General features: G+C 49.2%; 1 protein-coding gene across 1 annotated transcript in view; it reads left to right on the forward strand.

Moving 5' to 3' along the window:
• The first annotated feature begins 201 nt into the window (after positions 1-201).
• OTOP1 (otopetrin 1) overlaps positions 202-18,308 on the forward strand; it is a 74,540-nt gene continuing 56,433 nt past the window's right edge. Inside the window, exon 1 of the mRNA XM_075333432.1 lies at positions 202-542. Coding sequence (XP_075189547.1) covers positions 203-542 — 340 coding nt within the window. The 5' untranslated portion in view covers position 202. The remainder of the gene's footprint in view (positions 543-18,308) is intronic.

Genomic DNA, 18,308 nt, shown 5'->3' on the forward strand with positions numbered 1-18,308 from the left:
GAGAGGAGAATGACAAAATCAACTCTGCTACATCAGTACTCAACAAGAAAATTGATACTAGGTTATTATAGGGATATTTGGAGACATTAAAAAAAAATTATGCTTATATTAACAGTTGTAATAACGTTACCGGAATTTACTTTTTTTCCCCTCTTTTGCCTTTTAAACAATATTCTTCCTACTTTATTCCAGAAAGTAAAATATGGCCGATGAAAACAAGCTCGATACGTTGCCTTCGCCAGAGGAACGCCACAAATCACCAGAAAAGAAATTCCATTTGAATTTGATTCACAACTATCCTCAGAAAAACGCGGAGATCCTCAGCAGCCAATATGGCTTCAATATCTTCCTGGTGGGCCTGCTGCTGATGTTCGCCTGGGCCATTCATGCTGTTGGGATTACAGACAGAGACCCCCTGTCCTATCTCATCACCTTGATGCTCATTCAGGTGGTCTGGATGCTTTGGTACATTTTCGGGAGTTACACTCAAAGAAGAAGCATCATTGAGAAAGATGTGGATGCCGGAGCGCGGTGGCTGAGATGTAAGTGATGGCATGCGTCCTTTTTAATATGGGCTGTAGGGGGCGCAATCTGGATCAGATTTTAAAAGGGGTTGTCCAGTGATAATAAGTTAGCACATACAGGGCTGGATTTCCCATAAGGCCAACATAGGCCGTGTCCTAGGTTGCAGCAGTCAGGGGGGCTTATATTCAGAAGACATGACAATCAATTATTTACAAATGTCATTATTTTGAAATTGCCATATAAAATGCTGTTTATGTTAAATATGTTAATGTTAAATAAATTGAGCTATACAAATTTCTAGTCTGACTAGTCACAGGGGTCAGCACTGCAGTTACTTACTACAGTTTCTTGCATTGCTGCCCCTTCTAAAGATGTCCTAGGTGATAGACGAGATGTGAGTGCAGTGCCGGCTATCTACTTCTACAGTATGATGTTCTCATAGTTTCCCCACACACAATATCATGGCTCCCAAACCCCGTACACAGCATAATCCCATACCTAGCCTCAAAAACCTCCACTCAGTATGATGACCTCAAAGTCCCCACACAGTATGGCACCCCCAAATCGACCCACAACACAATATAATGCCTCCCACAAACCTTTAAAAATGTATACCTCACACAGCATGTAGTGTTCTTCACACAGTATGATGCCCCCCACAGTGACCCACAACACAGTATAATGCCCCCCATAACCCTTTAAAAAAGTATACCTCCCAAAGCATGATACACCTAGTGTCCTTCACATAGTATGATGTCACCACAGTTTCCCCACACATAGTATCATGGCTCCTAAATCACCTACACATCATGATCCCATACCCAGCCCCAAAAACCTCCACTCAGTATGATGACCTAACAGTTTCCACACAGTATGGTGCCCCATCAGACCACACAGACAACATCATGCCCAGCCACAAGTACTGACATTCAACATATATAAAAACTGCTCCCCTTGCCCTGTTTTCCTGATGCTCTTCTCCGCTCTGTGCTGCATTTGGACTGGGGGTGTGTGCAGCAGGCGGATGTAGTGATGTCATCGCACCTGCTGCACTGAGACTCAGGAGCTCGGACTAAATGGCGCAGCATAGGGCAGATTGACAATTAGTATGTGTGAGGGGGGTACAGCTCAGCATTGCTTCTCCACCAACTCCTAGGCCCCCTAGCGGCCACATGTCTTACCACTTTGGACGTCACTCCCCTGATTTTGGAGTATACCGGTATATCTAATATATGAAGCTGTGTGTATATGTGTGTATGTCCACTAAAGGAATCCGCACCATTGCATTTATAATCACAACATTTTGGAGACACCCATGTGACTCAGGGAACGTCATAGACTATGTTTTGATGGGAAAATTTAACCCCGCGCTTTACAGTTACTCTCCAAAAAACCTGCCTCCATTAAAGTCAATGGAGCTGCGAGCTATTAGGTTATTTATAGGAGCTGTGATTGGTTGCTATAGGAACAAAATAAATTGTTAGTATAAGAAGCTTATGTGTGAGGTAATAAGATGTCGGTGGGGAGACGGATAGAGAGACAGACAGTCAAAGAGACAGACAGAGGTAGACAGACAGACAGACAGACAGGAAACAGACCTGGAACAAGACAGATGGCGAAAGAGACAGACCTGGAACGAGACAGACGGGGAACGAGACAGACCTAGAACGAGACAGACCTGGAACGAGACAGACCTGGAACGAGACAGACCTGGAACGAGACAGACCTGGAACGAGACAGACCTGGAACTAGACAGACCGGGAAAGAGACAGACCGGGAAAGAGACAGATGGGGAAAGAGACAGATGGGGAAAGAGACAGATGGGGAAAGAGACAGATAGGGAAAGAGAAACAGGGAAAGAGACAGACCTGGAATGAGACAGACGGGGAACGAGACAGACGGGTAAAGAGACAGACCTGGAATGAGACAGACCTGGAACGAGACAGACCTAGAACGAGACAGACCGGGAAAGAGACAGACCGGGAAAGAGACAGACCGGGAAAGAGACAGACTGGGAAAGAGACAGACGGGGAAAGAGACAGACCTGGAACGAGTCAGACCTGGAATGAGACAGACGGGAAAGATTCTGACAGACAGTAAGAGAGAGACAGACAGACACAGAGATAGAGACAGACAGAGAGACTGATACAGACAGAAAAAGACAGACACACTAAGACAGACAGACAGAGACTGGGAGAGAGACAGAGAGACAGTTACTATCCTGGGCAATGCCCGGGTACTACAGCTAGTAATTTATAAACTCAAATTAAAGTAAACCTCCACTTCACAATAAAATATCACAATAAATGCATAAGGCACAGTTAAATATCTGGTATCCTCATTTTTAATCTTTTTTTTCCCTGTTTCTCCTATTCTCAGTCTTCTTTATACATGAAGATGCCATTGTCACCAGCATTCTCTGTGCACGGTGTGCTTCGTAGGTCTCAGCCACACTATTAAGCATTCCCTGTGACATTTATTTGGAAGGTAGCAAGTTATTTTAACTTTATTTTTTTTACAGTGGATGTGGAAAGAAAACACATTGCTACTAGTAATATTTTTTATGTTTTTCAATTTTCATACGTTTTACTGTGCGATAAAAAAAAATCTCATTCTTTGGGTTTGTTTAATTACAAGTACTGTATATCAAATATTGTATGTAAGTTTCTTTCTTACAATTTTTTTTTTCTGGCACATTTCATGTAATAAAATTTAAGTGATGATTTTTATTTCAACCCTCCTTCCTCCCTGAGATGCCTTGTAAAGCACTTGAGGAAAGCTGATGGAACAGAGAGAGGTCTTTAGGCTGTGTTCACACAGGGCGTTTTTGGCGTTTTTTGTTTTTTTTTGCAATAAAACCTAGCCTATTATCAGTAAAGAATCTGCATTTTTTGCAGCGTTTTTTCGTGGTGTTTTGCATCTTTTTTTGCTGTGTTTTTAGTGTGTCATCTGCCACACTACATATTTAAATTAAATTACTTTCATTGACCTAAACGGCACATTAAAGCTACATGCGCTTGCTGCAGTTTTTTTGCACGCAAACTGCAACCAAAACTGCACCTTGTCAGAGAGAGCCTGGAAATGTAAAAAAAACCCCACTTGTAATGCAGGTGTGTTTTTGATGCAATTTTTGTGACAAAAATGCATCAAAAATGCACAAAAAATGCACCAAAAACGCATCAAAAACGCACCAAATTGACAGCATGCGTTTTTGATGCATTTTTTTGTGACAAATGTTGACAAAAACGTTAGAAAAATGAACATGCTGCTTCTTTTTTGTCAAAAATGTTTGTCAAAGAAAACGCTGACAAATAAACTGCAAGGTGCACACAGCAAATCTGACTTCTCATTGACTTTGCTGGGAAGTCAAACATCAGAAAGTTCTGACAACAAAACTGCACCAAAAAAGTGACAAAAACGCAACAAAAAACGCAGCGTGCGCATGTAGCCTAACAGCAAAAAGGCAGGTATTTGACAAAACATTCAGGAAATAATCTTCAGGTGTGTGTGTAGGTGTAGGTGTGTGTGTGTGTAGGTGTGTGTAGGTGGGTGTGTGTGTGTAGGTGGGTGTGTGTGTGTAGGTGGGTGGGTGTGTGTGGGTGGGTGGGTGTAGGTGGGTGGGTGTGTGTAGGTGGGTGGGTGGGTGTATGAGATTGCAGAAATCTCATAGACTTTGCTGGGACTGTAAAAAACAGCTTTTTATTAGCATGGATTTGCATAAAACCAAGGCAAATCTGCAGCTAAAAAACACAGCAAAAACTCACCAAAAAAGCCCTGTGTGAACATACCCTAAAAAGCACATCAAAAAGGCACCTGCATTTTTTTTTTCCAATCTTCATTACTTTCAATGATGAAAAAAAGCTGCAAAACACTAATTGAATTTAAATGCAGCTTCTTTAAAAAAAACGCAGCATTTTGCCAAGTGTGTGTCTGTGTGCATGAGATTTCTGGAATTTCATAGGTTTTGCTAGTACTGTAAAAAAACAGCTTTTTATTAGCATGGGTTTGCATAAAACCAATGAAAAAAAATATGCAAAAAAATAAAAAAGAGCCGAAAACGCCATTGTGTGAGCATAGTCTTATACCAAAGTCAGCAAAGAGTTAACCTTCCAGGGTTGGATCTATCTCTGATTCCGCAGAAGCAATGTTATGTCATACAGTCATATAGTCTTGTTCTTGCCACATATCTCACTTGTTCACTGACAGGCAATAGTTTTTACATGTGTCACTTCAATCATTTTTTCACAACTTTGAAGCTTCTATCAATATTCACCATAAAGATTATTTCTGCGCTTCCTTAAAAATTGCAGTTTCAATGCAAATTTTTCATGTAATTATTGCATAAGATTCCATCTAAACCCTCTATTTTTCTATTGAACATATACTTTTACAGTATACACCATATACCTTATCTCTGAATGTTTTATGATAAAGCAGTGATTAAGATACAAGATCATTTATCATTTACTTATATATTAACCAGTTCCAGGCTGTCCATAGACTTTAAACGTCAGGGCTGTCCACATTTTTATTGTACACTGATGTTCAAAAACATCATTGCAGAACAAGCTGCTTGCACGAGATGTGGGGGTGGAGAGAAAGCTGTCAGACACAGCCAGACTCCACATGGAGAAGGCAGAGATGGTTTATTACCATCTTTGCCTTCTTGATTCTGTATACACAGTTCTAAACAATTGGTGTGTATACAGTATAAGAAGCAATGACAGCCCTTCCTCTTACAAACCCATGTAATTGCTGGATATAGGGGGAGAGCAGGACTTACTGGGTCCTAAGAGAGCCAGGTTTGCTCTACTGTGCAGGCAGGAGAGTGGATTTCTCTGTAACTGGGGATAATATTTCAGCCCCAGTTAAAGAGGAAATTAGCACAAAAAAAGGAATATATTAATGTTAAAATTAAGACTTTGTGGGGAGAACAGGGTGTGAAATAAATGAAACAAAAAATAAAATTAAAAAATAGGAAAAAAAATTAAAATAAAAAATGAGAAGCCTCAGTTCCTGTCAAGCTACCACTGTAGCGTGCAGGGACTCACATAGGAAAATACCGTATTTTTCGGACTATAAGACGCACCGGACCATAAGACGCACCCTGGTTTTAGAGGAGGAAAATAGGAAAATAAAATTTTAAGCAAAAAATGTGGTCATGACACACTGTTATGGGGCGAGGATCTGCTGCTGACACTGTTATGGGGGTAATGTCCCCAAATTCTCTACTAAGGTACCCCATCCTGGTAATGATCCTCCTGCCTTGTATATTATCCCCATCCCTGTATATATGTCCCTCATCCTGGTATAGCCCACATCCTGATAAATACCCCCATTCTGATATATACCCCATTCTGCTATATACCCCCATCCTGATAAATACCCTCATTCTGCTATATAGCCCCATCCTGATAAATACCCCCATCCTGCTATATACCCCATTCTGCTATATACCCCATCCTGGTATAGCCCCCATCCTGCTATATAGCCCCATCCTGATAAATACCCCCATCCTGCTATATACCCCCATCCTGGTATATGGCCTGCATCCTCTGGTACACAAAAACATAAACGTTTATACTCCCCTTTCTTTGCTCCATGCAGCATCGCTCGTCTTCCTGTCTGTGCCAGCAGCAGCGCTGCTAACCTGTGTGGAGCCGGTCACCGTTCCCTGCAGCATCGCTCGTCCTCCTGTCTGCCTGCCCGCTGATGTGTGTGGAGAGCGGTGTGCACAGGGATGACATCATCGCTGTGCGCACCGCTTCCCGTACACATCAATGGACCGACAGACAGGAGGACATCACGATGCTGCAGGGATTGGTGGCCGGTGAGTATACTTATTCACTGCCCCCCCCGCTCTCATGATGATGCGCCGGAGGCAGTGAATATAGCCACACATGATCACTCCAGGCTGTAGTTGCCAGGGGTGATCACGCGGGTCGGCTGTTTAGTATGCATGCACCCCCCGCCATCATCCCGCCCACCTGTCAGCGCCGGCACTAAAAAGTGCATCTTATAGTCCGAAAAATACGGTAACACCTTAGAGTACTTAGACAGAAACCCACAAGAGGTCGCTAACAAGAACAAGGATAGTCGATCAGTCAGGGTCTAAGCCGGAATGTCACGTCTGTACCGAGGAGAAAACAAGCCAAAGTCAAAGAACAGAGCCAAAGTCGGATACCGGGAAAGTAAGAAGGCACAGGGGAGGACGTGGGGAACACAGAACTGGACAGGAAACGGGAGGACAGGAAAGTATGGACAAAAGGAGGAACGGAGGTAAGGACAGGTCGGGGAAACAGTCAGGTCGGGGGGGACGGAGGTCAGGTCAGGTGATGCAAGAGGGATGGAAATCAGATCGTGCAAAGGGAGCGGAGGTCAGGACAAACAGTAACGGGTAGCCGGAAGCCGGACAAGAACCAGAGAACGTTTTACAGGAACGTAGCAGAAAGCAGAGCCGTAAATATCACTGGTGGTGTCCCGGAGGCAGCAGCACCAATATATGGCGGCGTGACCCCTGGAATGAAGTCAGAATAAACAGGCCCCTCCCGGAGGCAGGATACATGCACCAGCTCAGGAATGGCAGACCCGTGCATGAATCATAACAATTTCAAGTTTGGTTCTAGCCCACACTTGTCCAAAAAAAAAAAGCCAATATATAAAAATAATTTCTTTGAAAGGGGTACCTTTAATTAATTTTTATTTAACTGTCCTTTGTAGTCGAAAAAGAAAAAAAAAATGAAAAGTGTCAAAAATATGTAAAAAAATTACTTGCATTTCCTTTTTCGTTATATGTTCACCCGATATCAGTAAATAAAGGAATATAAAAATGATATATACACTGCACAAAAAATTAAAGGGAACACTCAAATAACACATCTTTGTTCTGTACAAAATTGAATGTGCTGGCAACAAAATCACACAAAAATCATCAATGGAAATCAAATGTTTTAACCAATGGAGGCCTGGATTTGAAGACACACACAAAATGAAAGTGGAAACAAGTCAAAATGAAAATCAAAACAAGACAAAGCAAGACAAAATTAAAGTGGAAACAAGTCAAAATGAGGCTCAGTATTGTGTGTGGCCTCCACGTGCCTGTATGACCTCCCTACAACAACGCCTGGGCATGCTCCTGATGAGGTTGCAGATGGTCTCCTGAGGGATCTCCTCCCAGACCTGGACTAAAGCATCCACCAACTCCTGGACAGTCTGTGGTGCAACGTGACGTTAGTGGATGGAGCGAGACATGAAGTCCCAGATGTGCTCAATCGGATTCAGGTCTGGAGAACGGGCTAGCCAGTCCATAGCTTCAATGCCTTCATCTTGCAGGAACTGCTGACACACTACAGCCACATGAGGTCTGGCTTTGTCCTGCATTAGGAGGAACCCAGGGCCAACCGCACCAGCATATGTTCTCGCAAGGGGTCTGAGGATCTCATCTCGGTACCTAATGGCAGTCAGGCTACCTTACACAGGTCCTGCAAGGGAAAAAGTGAATCGATTGTATAATACTTATGCTAATTCTAATAGAGGGAGGGAATAACTATGCATACCCCCCAGATAGTATCTGCTGTCACTCAAGAAGCTGATGATTTTATAAACTTTACTTTATTGGGTTTTAAAAGCTAAACATCCGAGCTGACCACTAAAAGTATGTATAGACTCAACCTGATAGTGCCAGTATAGCACTGGCTTTAGGTTATATACGAAAATCCTGATGATTGGTTCCCTTAATACTCTACCTACAAAGCCCTATGCAGTTCTGATCCGCCTACATCTGATCCCCAATATTGGCAGCACTCATGTCTATTTTGAAAAGACAATCTCTGGATATGATTCTGAACACGTGCACTCAACTTCTTTGGTCAACCATGGCTCTTCTGAGTGGAATCTCTCTTGTTAAATCACTGTATGGTCTTTGCCACCATGCTGCAGCTTGGACAAGGTGCTGGCAATCTTCTTATAGCCTCGGCCATCTTTATGTAGAGTAACAATTTTTTTTTTTTTCGGATCCTCATAGAATTCTTGGCCATGAGGAGCCATGTTGAACTTCCAGTGACCAATATCAGAGAGTGTGTGAGCGATAACACCAAATGTAACACACCTTCTCCCCATTCACAACTGAGACCTTGTAACACTAATGGTGGCCACACAAAATATTGAAATTTTGGGCACACACTTTTTCACTTAGGGGAGTACTCACGTTTGTTGCCAGCGGTTTAGACATTGATGGCTGTGTGTTGAGTTATTTAGAAAGCACAAAAAATTTACAGCGTTATATTTATACTAGAAGGTGGCCCGATTCTAACGCATCGAGTATTCTAGAATTTACGTATTGTGTAGTTAATGTATGATTTCTGTTATAAATATAGATGTTGTTGTGTGTAGTTGCCAGTGTTTGTGTAGGGCGCTGTAAATGTTCTGGGTGGGGGGTGGTGTGAGTGGCGTTGTTTGTGTGTTGCGATGCATGTGTTTCATTGTTTGCGGAGCGCTGTGTGTCTGTAGCGTTGTGTGTGTGTGGTGCTGTGTGTGTTGCACGGTTTGTGTGTGTGTGTGTGTGTTTGTGGGCTGTGTGTGTGTGTTTTGGGGGAGGTATGTTTTGTGCAATGTGTGTGTTGCGCGGTATGTGCATATATTTGTGTGTGTCGCGGTGTTTGTGTGTTGTGTGTGTGCGGCGTTGTCTGTGTGTGTGTGGGTGTCTGTGTAGGGCGGTGTTAGTGGTTCCCAGTGTGTGTGTGGTGTGTTCTGCGGTGCGTGTGTGGCGGTGTGTGTGTGTGTTTTGGGGGGAGGTGTGCACCCCCATCGTGGTCCACCCCCCATGCTGCACCCCCCATCGTGCTCCTTCCCCCATGCTGCGCATCCCCATCGTGCTCCATCTCCCATGCTGCGCATCCCCCATCGTGCTCCATCCCCCATGCTGCACACTCCCCATCGTGCTCCATCCACCATGCTGCGCACCCCCATCGTGCTCCATCCCCCATGCTGCGCACCCCCCATCGTGTTTCATCCCCCCATTCTGGGCACCCCCCATCGTGGTCCACCCCCCATCGTGCTCCATCCCCCATGCTGCACTCCCCATCGTGCTCCATCCCCCATGCTGCACACCCCCCATCGTGCTCCATCCCCCCATGCTGCGCACCCCCCATCGTGCTCCATCCCCCCATTCTGGGCACCCCCCATCGTGCGCCATCCCCCATGCTGCACCCTCCATTGTGCTCCATCCCCCATGCTGCGCACCCCCCATCATGTTTCATCCCCCCATTCTGGGCACCCCCCATCGTGGTCCATCCCCCCACGCTGCACCCCCCATCGTGCTCCATCCCCCATGCTGCACCCCCCATCGTGCTCCATCCCCCATGCTGCACCCCCCATCGTGCTCCATCCCCCATGCTGCACTCCCCATCGTGCTCCATCCCCCATGCTGCGCACCCCCCATCGTGTTTCATCCCCCCATTCTGGGCACCCCCCATCGTGGTGCACCCCCCATGATGCACCCCCCATCGTGCTCCATCCCCCATGCTGCACCCCCCATCGTGCTCCATCCGCAATGCTGCACCCCCCATCGTGCTCAATCCCCCATGCTGCACCCCCCATCGTGCTCCATCCCCCATGCTGCACTCCCCATCGTGCTCCATCCCCCATGTTGCGCAACCCCCATCGTGCTCCATCCGACATGCTGCGCAACCCCATCATGCTCCATCCCCCATGCTGCGCAACCACCATCGTGTTTCATCCCCCCATTATGGGCACCCCCCATCGTGGTCCACCCCCCATGCTGCACCCCCCATCGTGCTCCATCCCCCATGCTGCGAACCCCTCAGAGAGGAGTATAATAGGAGGATTATAATAGGAGGAGTATAATGGCAGGAGTAGTCCTGGGGAAAGAGGAGTATAATGGGAGGAGTTGTCCTGGGGGGGAGGTGTACAGGTGCCCAACGTGTGAGGGGGCGTGGCCTAGCGGGCATAGTGTGAGGGGGCGTGGCCTAGCGGGCATAGTGTGAGGGGGCGTGGCCTAGCGGGCAGTGTGAGGGGGCGTGTTGTCCCATGAAAAGATATAATACAACATTTTCAAAATTGTGAGGGTGTACTCACTTTTGTGATATACTATATATGTCACCTTTGAATTGTAGAGTATGGAGGAATATATTAACTCTATATAAATATAATAATAATAATAATAATAATAATAATAATTTATTATTATTAATAATAATAATAATAATAATAATAATAATAATAAAAAAAAGAAACACATGATTATTATATCACTTTACTTGAGACAAATGTGTGAACTTATGAAGGATTCTATTCATCAAATGAATAATCCTGAGACTACTATAATCAGTAAAAGTGGCATTTTGTGCTAAATTTGCACCATTGCTGCTCCAGTCTAGGTGTTTTTGCTGCAGTGGTGACATCACATCTATAGCGCGTGTCACCACTCTAGAAAGTCACTGAGCTCAACATGTACCATTAATTTCAGTGCATGAGCTACTAAGCTCAGTGACTGGCTAGAGCAGTGATGTGGCACTGGACCCAAGTAAGGTGTAACACTCGCGGCAGGGGCAGCGAGTGGGTTTACTGGGCCCACTGGACCACGGGGGACCCGGGCTTACCCTTTAGGGGGAGGGGTATAACTAACTGCACACCTCTAGGCGGAAGCCTGGTACCTCTCCCGGGGCAGTGACCAGGACTCTTTCAGCTGACCCCAAGGACAAGAGACGGACTCAGGTAAAAGTACACTTGCAGGCAGGTACAGGAAGGATGGCTGAGGCAGACAGACAGGCGGGTACAAACAGGTATGATGGGCACAGCAGGGACAGATAGGACAGGGAAGACATGTACAAGTAACTGACACAGGGATAACAGGACCTGACAACCAAACTAACTAACTAACTGAGGACGTTGTGCAGACACCTTCCCTGATGAGAGGGTGCTTTAAATACATAGTCACCATAGGCTGAAAGGCATTTCCTGGAAATAACGTGTCAAGCCTTCAAGAGGAGGGCAGGTGCGTGCACATGCGTACTAGGCATGACCCGGGAGGCCCCCAGAAGGGGAAGGATTCAGCAGCACACCTAAGCGCTACATAGTGTTTGTGATGTTAGGTATTTTGCAAAGTATGGGGCCCACTTTAGTGAAACTGGTTAAACCCTTAAATCCAAATCTGGTGCTTTTACTATTCACCACTTACGTCACACACAGAGATGCAAGAAATTCAACCTAAAACGTAATTCTCGGCAGATCAATCATCTCTATTTACTATTAGTACTTCTGTCTTGCAATCTTCATATCTAGGACGCTGGTAGGGGAAATATACGAAGAGTCCGGGTCTCACAACTCTTTTGAATACATGTAGGTTAAGGGTGCACATGATGGTAGAGCCGGCAACTTGCTCAACACATCTCAGAACATGTGAGCTCTTCATTATTTTCCAGCTAGGTTTGACACAATGAAGCTACCACCCATAATGTCTTATCACGAATATCATCATGATTTTTGGGTGGAGTTTGCTTCAGGTCATGCTTGATGAAGAATCTTTGACCTGAAACATTGCTTACAAGAAATAATATTTATACATGTTGTACTGTTTTTGGATCTCTAAAGTGTAATAGAGATGCTTTGAGGCAAACCTGCAAATTACAGAAGGCTGTCCTGTCTTCTTTTACTTGTTCTTCTGTAAGGAGAATAAGTGCTATATATTGTATGCCAATTTGAGAAAATGTTTGTTTTTGGAGTTATATTGTTGTAGCTGTCGCGGGCGGGTAGGACGCCGCTGCGCTGCGCTCGCTAATGCTCGGGTCCGGCGCTGCTGCGACGGCTGCTCGGTGGCTCGAGCGGTGGGCCGGATCCGGGGACTCGAGCGGCGCTCCTTGCCCGTGAGTGAAAGGGGGTAGTTTGGTTTGGGGATTTGGTCCGTGACGCCACCCACGGGTTGTGGTGAGGTTGGGCACCACCGCTGCTGGTGACGGGGATCCCGGGAGCGATGGTAGGGAGCAGCTGGGATGTTGTTTTCCCCCTCCGTTGGTAGGGGTTGGTGGTCCCGGGGCCCGGTGAGGTAACGGGGAGGCAGGGTTGGCAAGGTGCAGGGTCGCCTGGACTGCGCAGCGCGGTGCCGGATGGCACGGTTGTACTCACTCAGCCACAAATGTACGCAAAGTCTCTGGTAAACCAAACGGCTGGATGGACGGGTCCAGCAGCCGGCTGCTGTGGCTTATCCTGAACGTTTGGTGGTGGCTGCCTTTCCCTGCACCTTTTTGTATGTTTGGTCCCGATGGATTCCCACCGGTAACTCGCTCCCCAGCGTGTATATGTGCCGTAGGAGCCCTTTTGCCCGCAGGCTCTGGCCCTTGGAACTCTAGCTGTGGCGGTAGCTGTATTTCCTTCTGTTGTTTGGATGGTTGCCTTCAATCGGGTCTTGGCTGTTAGGAAACCCCTGGGGTTCCGGTCACTGAAGGATTTGACCTCTAATGGCGACTCCAAGCCTGGTCGGGGTCCGCAGGCCCTGCCTGTGTGTGCTGGCTTCACTTCGCTCCCCGGTTCAGTACCGGCGGGCCACCGCCCGTCCCCGGTCCTACGTTTCCACGTTGATCTGCCTCTCCTGCAGACGGCCACCACCGTCTGCCAACCTTGCTCTTGGTGCCCGGGCCAGACACCCGGACACGGTCAGTTTACTCCTTCAGTCCTCTCCCTTTCACTTCCCTAACTGAACTCTACTTCTCACTCACTGATCTGACTTCCTTTTCCCGCCTCCAGGACTGTGAACTCCTCAGTGGGTGGGGCCAACCGCTTGGCTCCACCCCACCTGGTGTGGACATCAGCCCCTGGAGGGAGGCAACAAGGATTTTGTGTCTGGCTGATGTCCCTGTCTCTGGGTGGGGGTGTGTGTTGTAGTACCTGTGACGACCTGGCTAGTCCAGGGCACCACATTCCCCCTTGGTTAAATGCAGACTGTCCGCGGGCTGCCCGTCCATCACCGGTTTTATTTTTTTCTTTTTAACTGCAAAAATATAAAAACATCAACACAGTTAATGCATTTTAAATCTTCCCTTACGGGACGCAGGTCACTTGAACTTTACAAACCACATAGGCATACACTTTTAATAATAACGGACGGACGGCTTCCGCTCTCCCACCCAAGCAACCTAGCCCTGATGCTGCCCCTAAGAAGTGGGCAGCACCCCTTGACCCCAGTCCAGATCCAGGCTGCCCGAGAGGGAACGGGTACAGTAACTCGCACCCGGCTGTCACTTCAGGGGACCCCACGTCCATGGGGGACCCCTGACCCCCGGGAGGATCGCCACCGGTTGCGGTAGTGGTGGGCCTGGGCCATCACTTCCCTCCAGGCCCATCCTCCAAAGCTGCCTCTCCGGAGGCGGCAACGGAAACATACCCCAACTTATTTACAATCCCACCAGTTCGTGGGTGCCCTGCAAGTTCTCAGGCATGTCTATGAAGAGTTCCTCATGCCAACGGTACACAGGGTCCCTGCGGGGACAACTTGCCGGCAACGGCCGGGTCAATCACTGTGTCAATCAGGTCATTTTCTCGGTTGATTCACTCATTTATTTAACAGGTTACGGTACTGGTGGTCCCAACGGGGACAACTTGGTTGCAACGGTGGGCCGCTGCCTTACTCAACAGTCCATTCTCAAGCGTGGGGCTCCAGTGCCACCTTCACATGGTGCACTGCTCTGGACCCCGATGGTAGCTCGCTGCAGGTGATCTTTCTCCACATACATGCGGGCATGCACATCCGCTTTATACCTTTTTCAGGCAGCGATCTCCCGGCCCAGCTGGCGCTGCTGCCACTCCCAGTATGGAGCGTCTGCCCGCTCCGTCTCGCTCTGTGCGGGGGTCGGGCCCAGCCGGAGCTCTCCCGTGCCGGCTACGACCGGCACCTTCTGCACTGGGGAACTCCGTTGTGTCGTGGCCTGCTCGGCTGCCTTGCAGCGGCAACCCCGCGACGCCTCAGCCGAGGCCTGGATTCTGGGAGCAGCCAGCTTTACCTGCTGGGCTCGCTTCCGGTCGACGGTTACCTCCATCTTGGCCGGCCGGACTGCCGGGGCCATTGTCATCTGGAGCGCGGCTTCCTCTGGGATCGCTGGTGCGTCCAAGTCGGGATGAGGTACTTTCTGGAGGCAGGCGCGACGTGGGGCTGGTACGGGTGTCGGAGCAATGATGGGCTGACTGCTCGCGTCTTCTGCAGGCGGGTCTTTGCAGGCTGGTAGAACGGACTCCAGTGCCGGTGTTGGTGGCAGCGGACTGAGCAGGGGAGCAGCGGCAACCGGTACGGGCGGCGGGGGAGGCGATATAGAGGGCAGGGGCAGACCGGGTCCCTCAGCCGCAGCGGCCGGTCCCTGGGGGACATAGGGGCGTGGGTCGCTTACCCGCTCCTCCACGGTTGCTTCCACTTCGCGTGCTCGCACAGCCGCAGCCGGTTCCTCCACTTCGACTATCCACCGCTCCATCAGTAAATCAGCCTGGGCCTGGATCTTCCAACACATCCTTCCACGTTGATGTCCAGGAATGTGTTTCGGCAGAGTCCTGGCGTCCCTGCACTCCGCAGCACTAGTTACATGCCGCCGCGGCTGCGACTGCCACTCCTCCAGTGGCTCCGTCAGGCGCAGACATCTTGTTACCGCCCCCCCTTGGTCTTTTCTCAGCACCTCCTCTTCAGGGGCGGGGCTTCGGCTTTCGCGCCTCCACTGCTCGAGAAGACGCTCGAGCGGGAAAATCTTCGCGCCCAAGATGGCGGACTCTGAAAGTTTTCGGCCGGACACCGCCGGCGGGGCACAAGACGCACTTCTACCAGCCGGCAGAATGGTAAGATCCTGTTCGTGACGCCAAGTTGTCGCGGGTGGGGAGGACGCCATGCGCTGCGCTCGCTAACGCGGGTCCGGCGCTGCTGCGATGGCTGCTCGGTGGCTCGAGCGGTGGGCCAGATCCGGGGGCTCGAGCGGCGCTCCTCGCCCGTGAGTGAAAGTGGGTAGTTTGGTTTGGGGATTTGGTCCGTGACGCCACCCACGGGTTGTGGTGAGGTTGGACACCACCGCTGCTGGTGACGGGGATCCCGGGAGCGATGGTAGGGAGCAGCTGGGATGTTGTTCCCCCCCTCCGTGGGTAGGGGGTTGGTGGTCCCGGGGCCCGGTGAGGTGACGAGGAGGGGCAGGGTTGGCAAGGTGCAGGGTCGCCTGGACTGCGCAGCGCAGTGCCGGATGGCACGGTTGTACTCACTCAGCCACAAAAGTACACAAAGTCTCTGGTAAACCAAACAGCTGGATGGACGGGTCCCGCAGCCGGCTGCTGTGGCTTCTCCCGGATGGTTGGTGGTGGCTGCCTTTCCCTGCACCTTTTTGTATGTTCGGTCCCGATGGATTCCCACCGGTAACCCGCTCCCCAGCGTGTATATGTGCCGGAGGAGCCCTTTTGCCCGCAGGCTCTGGCCCTTGGAACTCTAGCTGTGGCGGTAGCTGTATTTCCTTTTGCTGGTCGGACGGTTGCCTTCAATTGGGTCTTGGTTGTTAGGAAACCCCTGGGGTTCCGGTCACTGACGGATTTGACCTCTAATGGCGACTCCAAGCCTGGTCGGGGTCCGCAGGCCCTGCCTGTGTGTGCTGGCTTCACTTCGCTCCCCGGTTCGGTACCGGCGGGCCACCGCCCGTCCCCGGTCCTACGGTTCTCTTCTGAAGAGAGCAGAATTGCCCGGTTTTGGATGCTTGGGAGTAAAGTCAGTGAAAGATAGTTGTCCAATTGTAAGAAAAGCCCACAAAAGTAATGAAAACACCTAGAAGAAATGGCTGCTGTAAATACGTGAGACACATGTACAGGAGAGAGTAACTTCTTAGAGGATCCATTGTGGCATTCACTTAGGCCACTTTCACATTGCGTTTTTACCTACGTTCACTGGTCCTGTCGGGGCATCTGTCCGCCCCCCCCCCCTCCAAAAAAGGTTTTTCGGAAACATACGCTGATGGAGCCACTGACTATAATGCAGCAGATCGAGTCACCATGTGCTCTGTCTTGCACCATTTTCGGGCACATACGTTTTCCCCTGGCGGACACTCGAAAGTAATCTACTACTCCTTTTGGCGTATGCGTCCGAAACATGTTTTGCGGGTGGGGGGGGGTTGGGGGGTTCAGACAGATGCCCCAATGGAACCAGTGAATGTAGGTAAAAACGCAATGTGAACGTGGCCTTAGAGGAGAAAGCTGTACATTTCTTGACTCATGGTAGACACATATACTGCTGGGCCCAGTAAAGGAACACTTAAGAGTGAATGTAAAGTTAAAGGGGTATTCCCATCTCCAAGATCCTATCCCAATATGTAGTAGGTGTAATTATAATAATATTATTAGCAAAATACCTACAATTAGAAATGTAGTATAGTTCTCCTGATACAGTCATGTCTCTTATCTTATGTGCAGGGCATTGTAGCATATGTATCCATGGTTACTACCACAAGCAATTAACTAACTGTCACTATGTGAGTGGATGTAACCATGGATACCTCAGCTGCAATGCCTTGCACATGAGGTAAGAGACATGGCTATATCAGGAAAACTAGTGTCGCGGGCGGAGGAGGGGACGCTGCGCTCTCCCACTGCTCAGGTTCGGCTGCTGCTGCTGCTGCTCGGTGGTGGCTCGAGCGGTGGGCCGGATCCCGGGAACTCGAGCGGCGCTCCTCGCCCGTGAGTGAAAAGGGTGGGGATTGATTGTGGGGATTTGGCTATTGTCCGTGACGCCACCCACGGTTGTGGTGATATTGGTGACACCACCGCTGCTCTGGACGGGGATCCTGGGAGCGATGACTGGGAGCAGCTTTGATGTTAGTTCTCCCCTCCGTGGGTAGGGGGTTGGTTGTCCCGGGGCCCGGTGATGTGGTAGGGATGGATGGCAGGCGGGTTACGGGGCCTGGTGAGGTGCAGGGTCGCGGGGGCAGCGCTGTGCCGCACGGCACGCTGGTACTCACTCAGCCAGTAAGACACACGGAGTCTCTGATGAAACAAACGGCTGGATGGACGGGTCCCACAGGCGGCTGCGGTGTTTTTCCCCTGACCCCAGGTTGGTAATGTAAATCCTTTCCTGCACCTTCCGTACGCTTCTCCTGCGCTCCGGTTTCCAGCTGGCTCCCCGGTTCAGTACCGGTGGGCCACCGCCCAGCCCCGGCTACCTACGGTTCCACCAGACTGTCTTCCCGGCTCTCGCAGACGGCCACTACCGTCTGCCTGACTGCTACACGAGGGCCCTAGGCTCCAACCTAGGCCCCAGTCTGCGTCTGCCTCTCTGCAGACCTCCTCTCTCTTCCTCTGCCTGGACTTGTCTCTACTGGTTTTTGCCTCAAGCCAGCTAGACTCCTGGGTGGGCGTCTCCATCTGCCTGACTCCGCCCACCTGGTGTGTCTGTCTGAACCCGAGGGAAGAAATCAGGTCTCACTGGGGATGACTGCTGGGAGCTGCTGGGGGTGGGGGGGTGTGTGTGTTGTTACCTGTGGCCCCTGGCTTGTCCAGGGCGCCACACTAGACTACATTTTTATTTGGAGGTATTTGCTAATATTATTATTATTATTATTATTATAATACCTACTACATATTGGGATTGGATATTGGAGATGGTAATAACCCTTTAAGTTCTGCAACTTTCAACTGAGTTGTACAATCAAGTGTAACCTGCTGGACCAGTGGCAGACACAGAGAGGAGAGGACCCCTGTGCAAGGACAGTATATGGGCTCTTTGCAGTCCAAAATCTCATCATAACATATAATTCCAACTACTTTAG

Source organism: Anomaloglossus baeobatrachus, chromosome 1 (genome assembly GCF_048569485.1).
Source record: "Anomaloglossus baeobatrachus isolate aAnoBae1 chromosome 1, aAnoBae1.hap1, whole genome shotgun sequence".
Classification (NCBI taxonomy): domain Eukaryota; kingdom Metazoa; phylum Chordata; class Amphibia; order Anura; family Aromobatidae; genus Anomaloglossus; species Anomaloglossus baeobatrachus.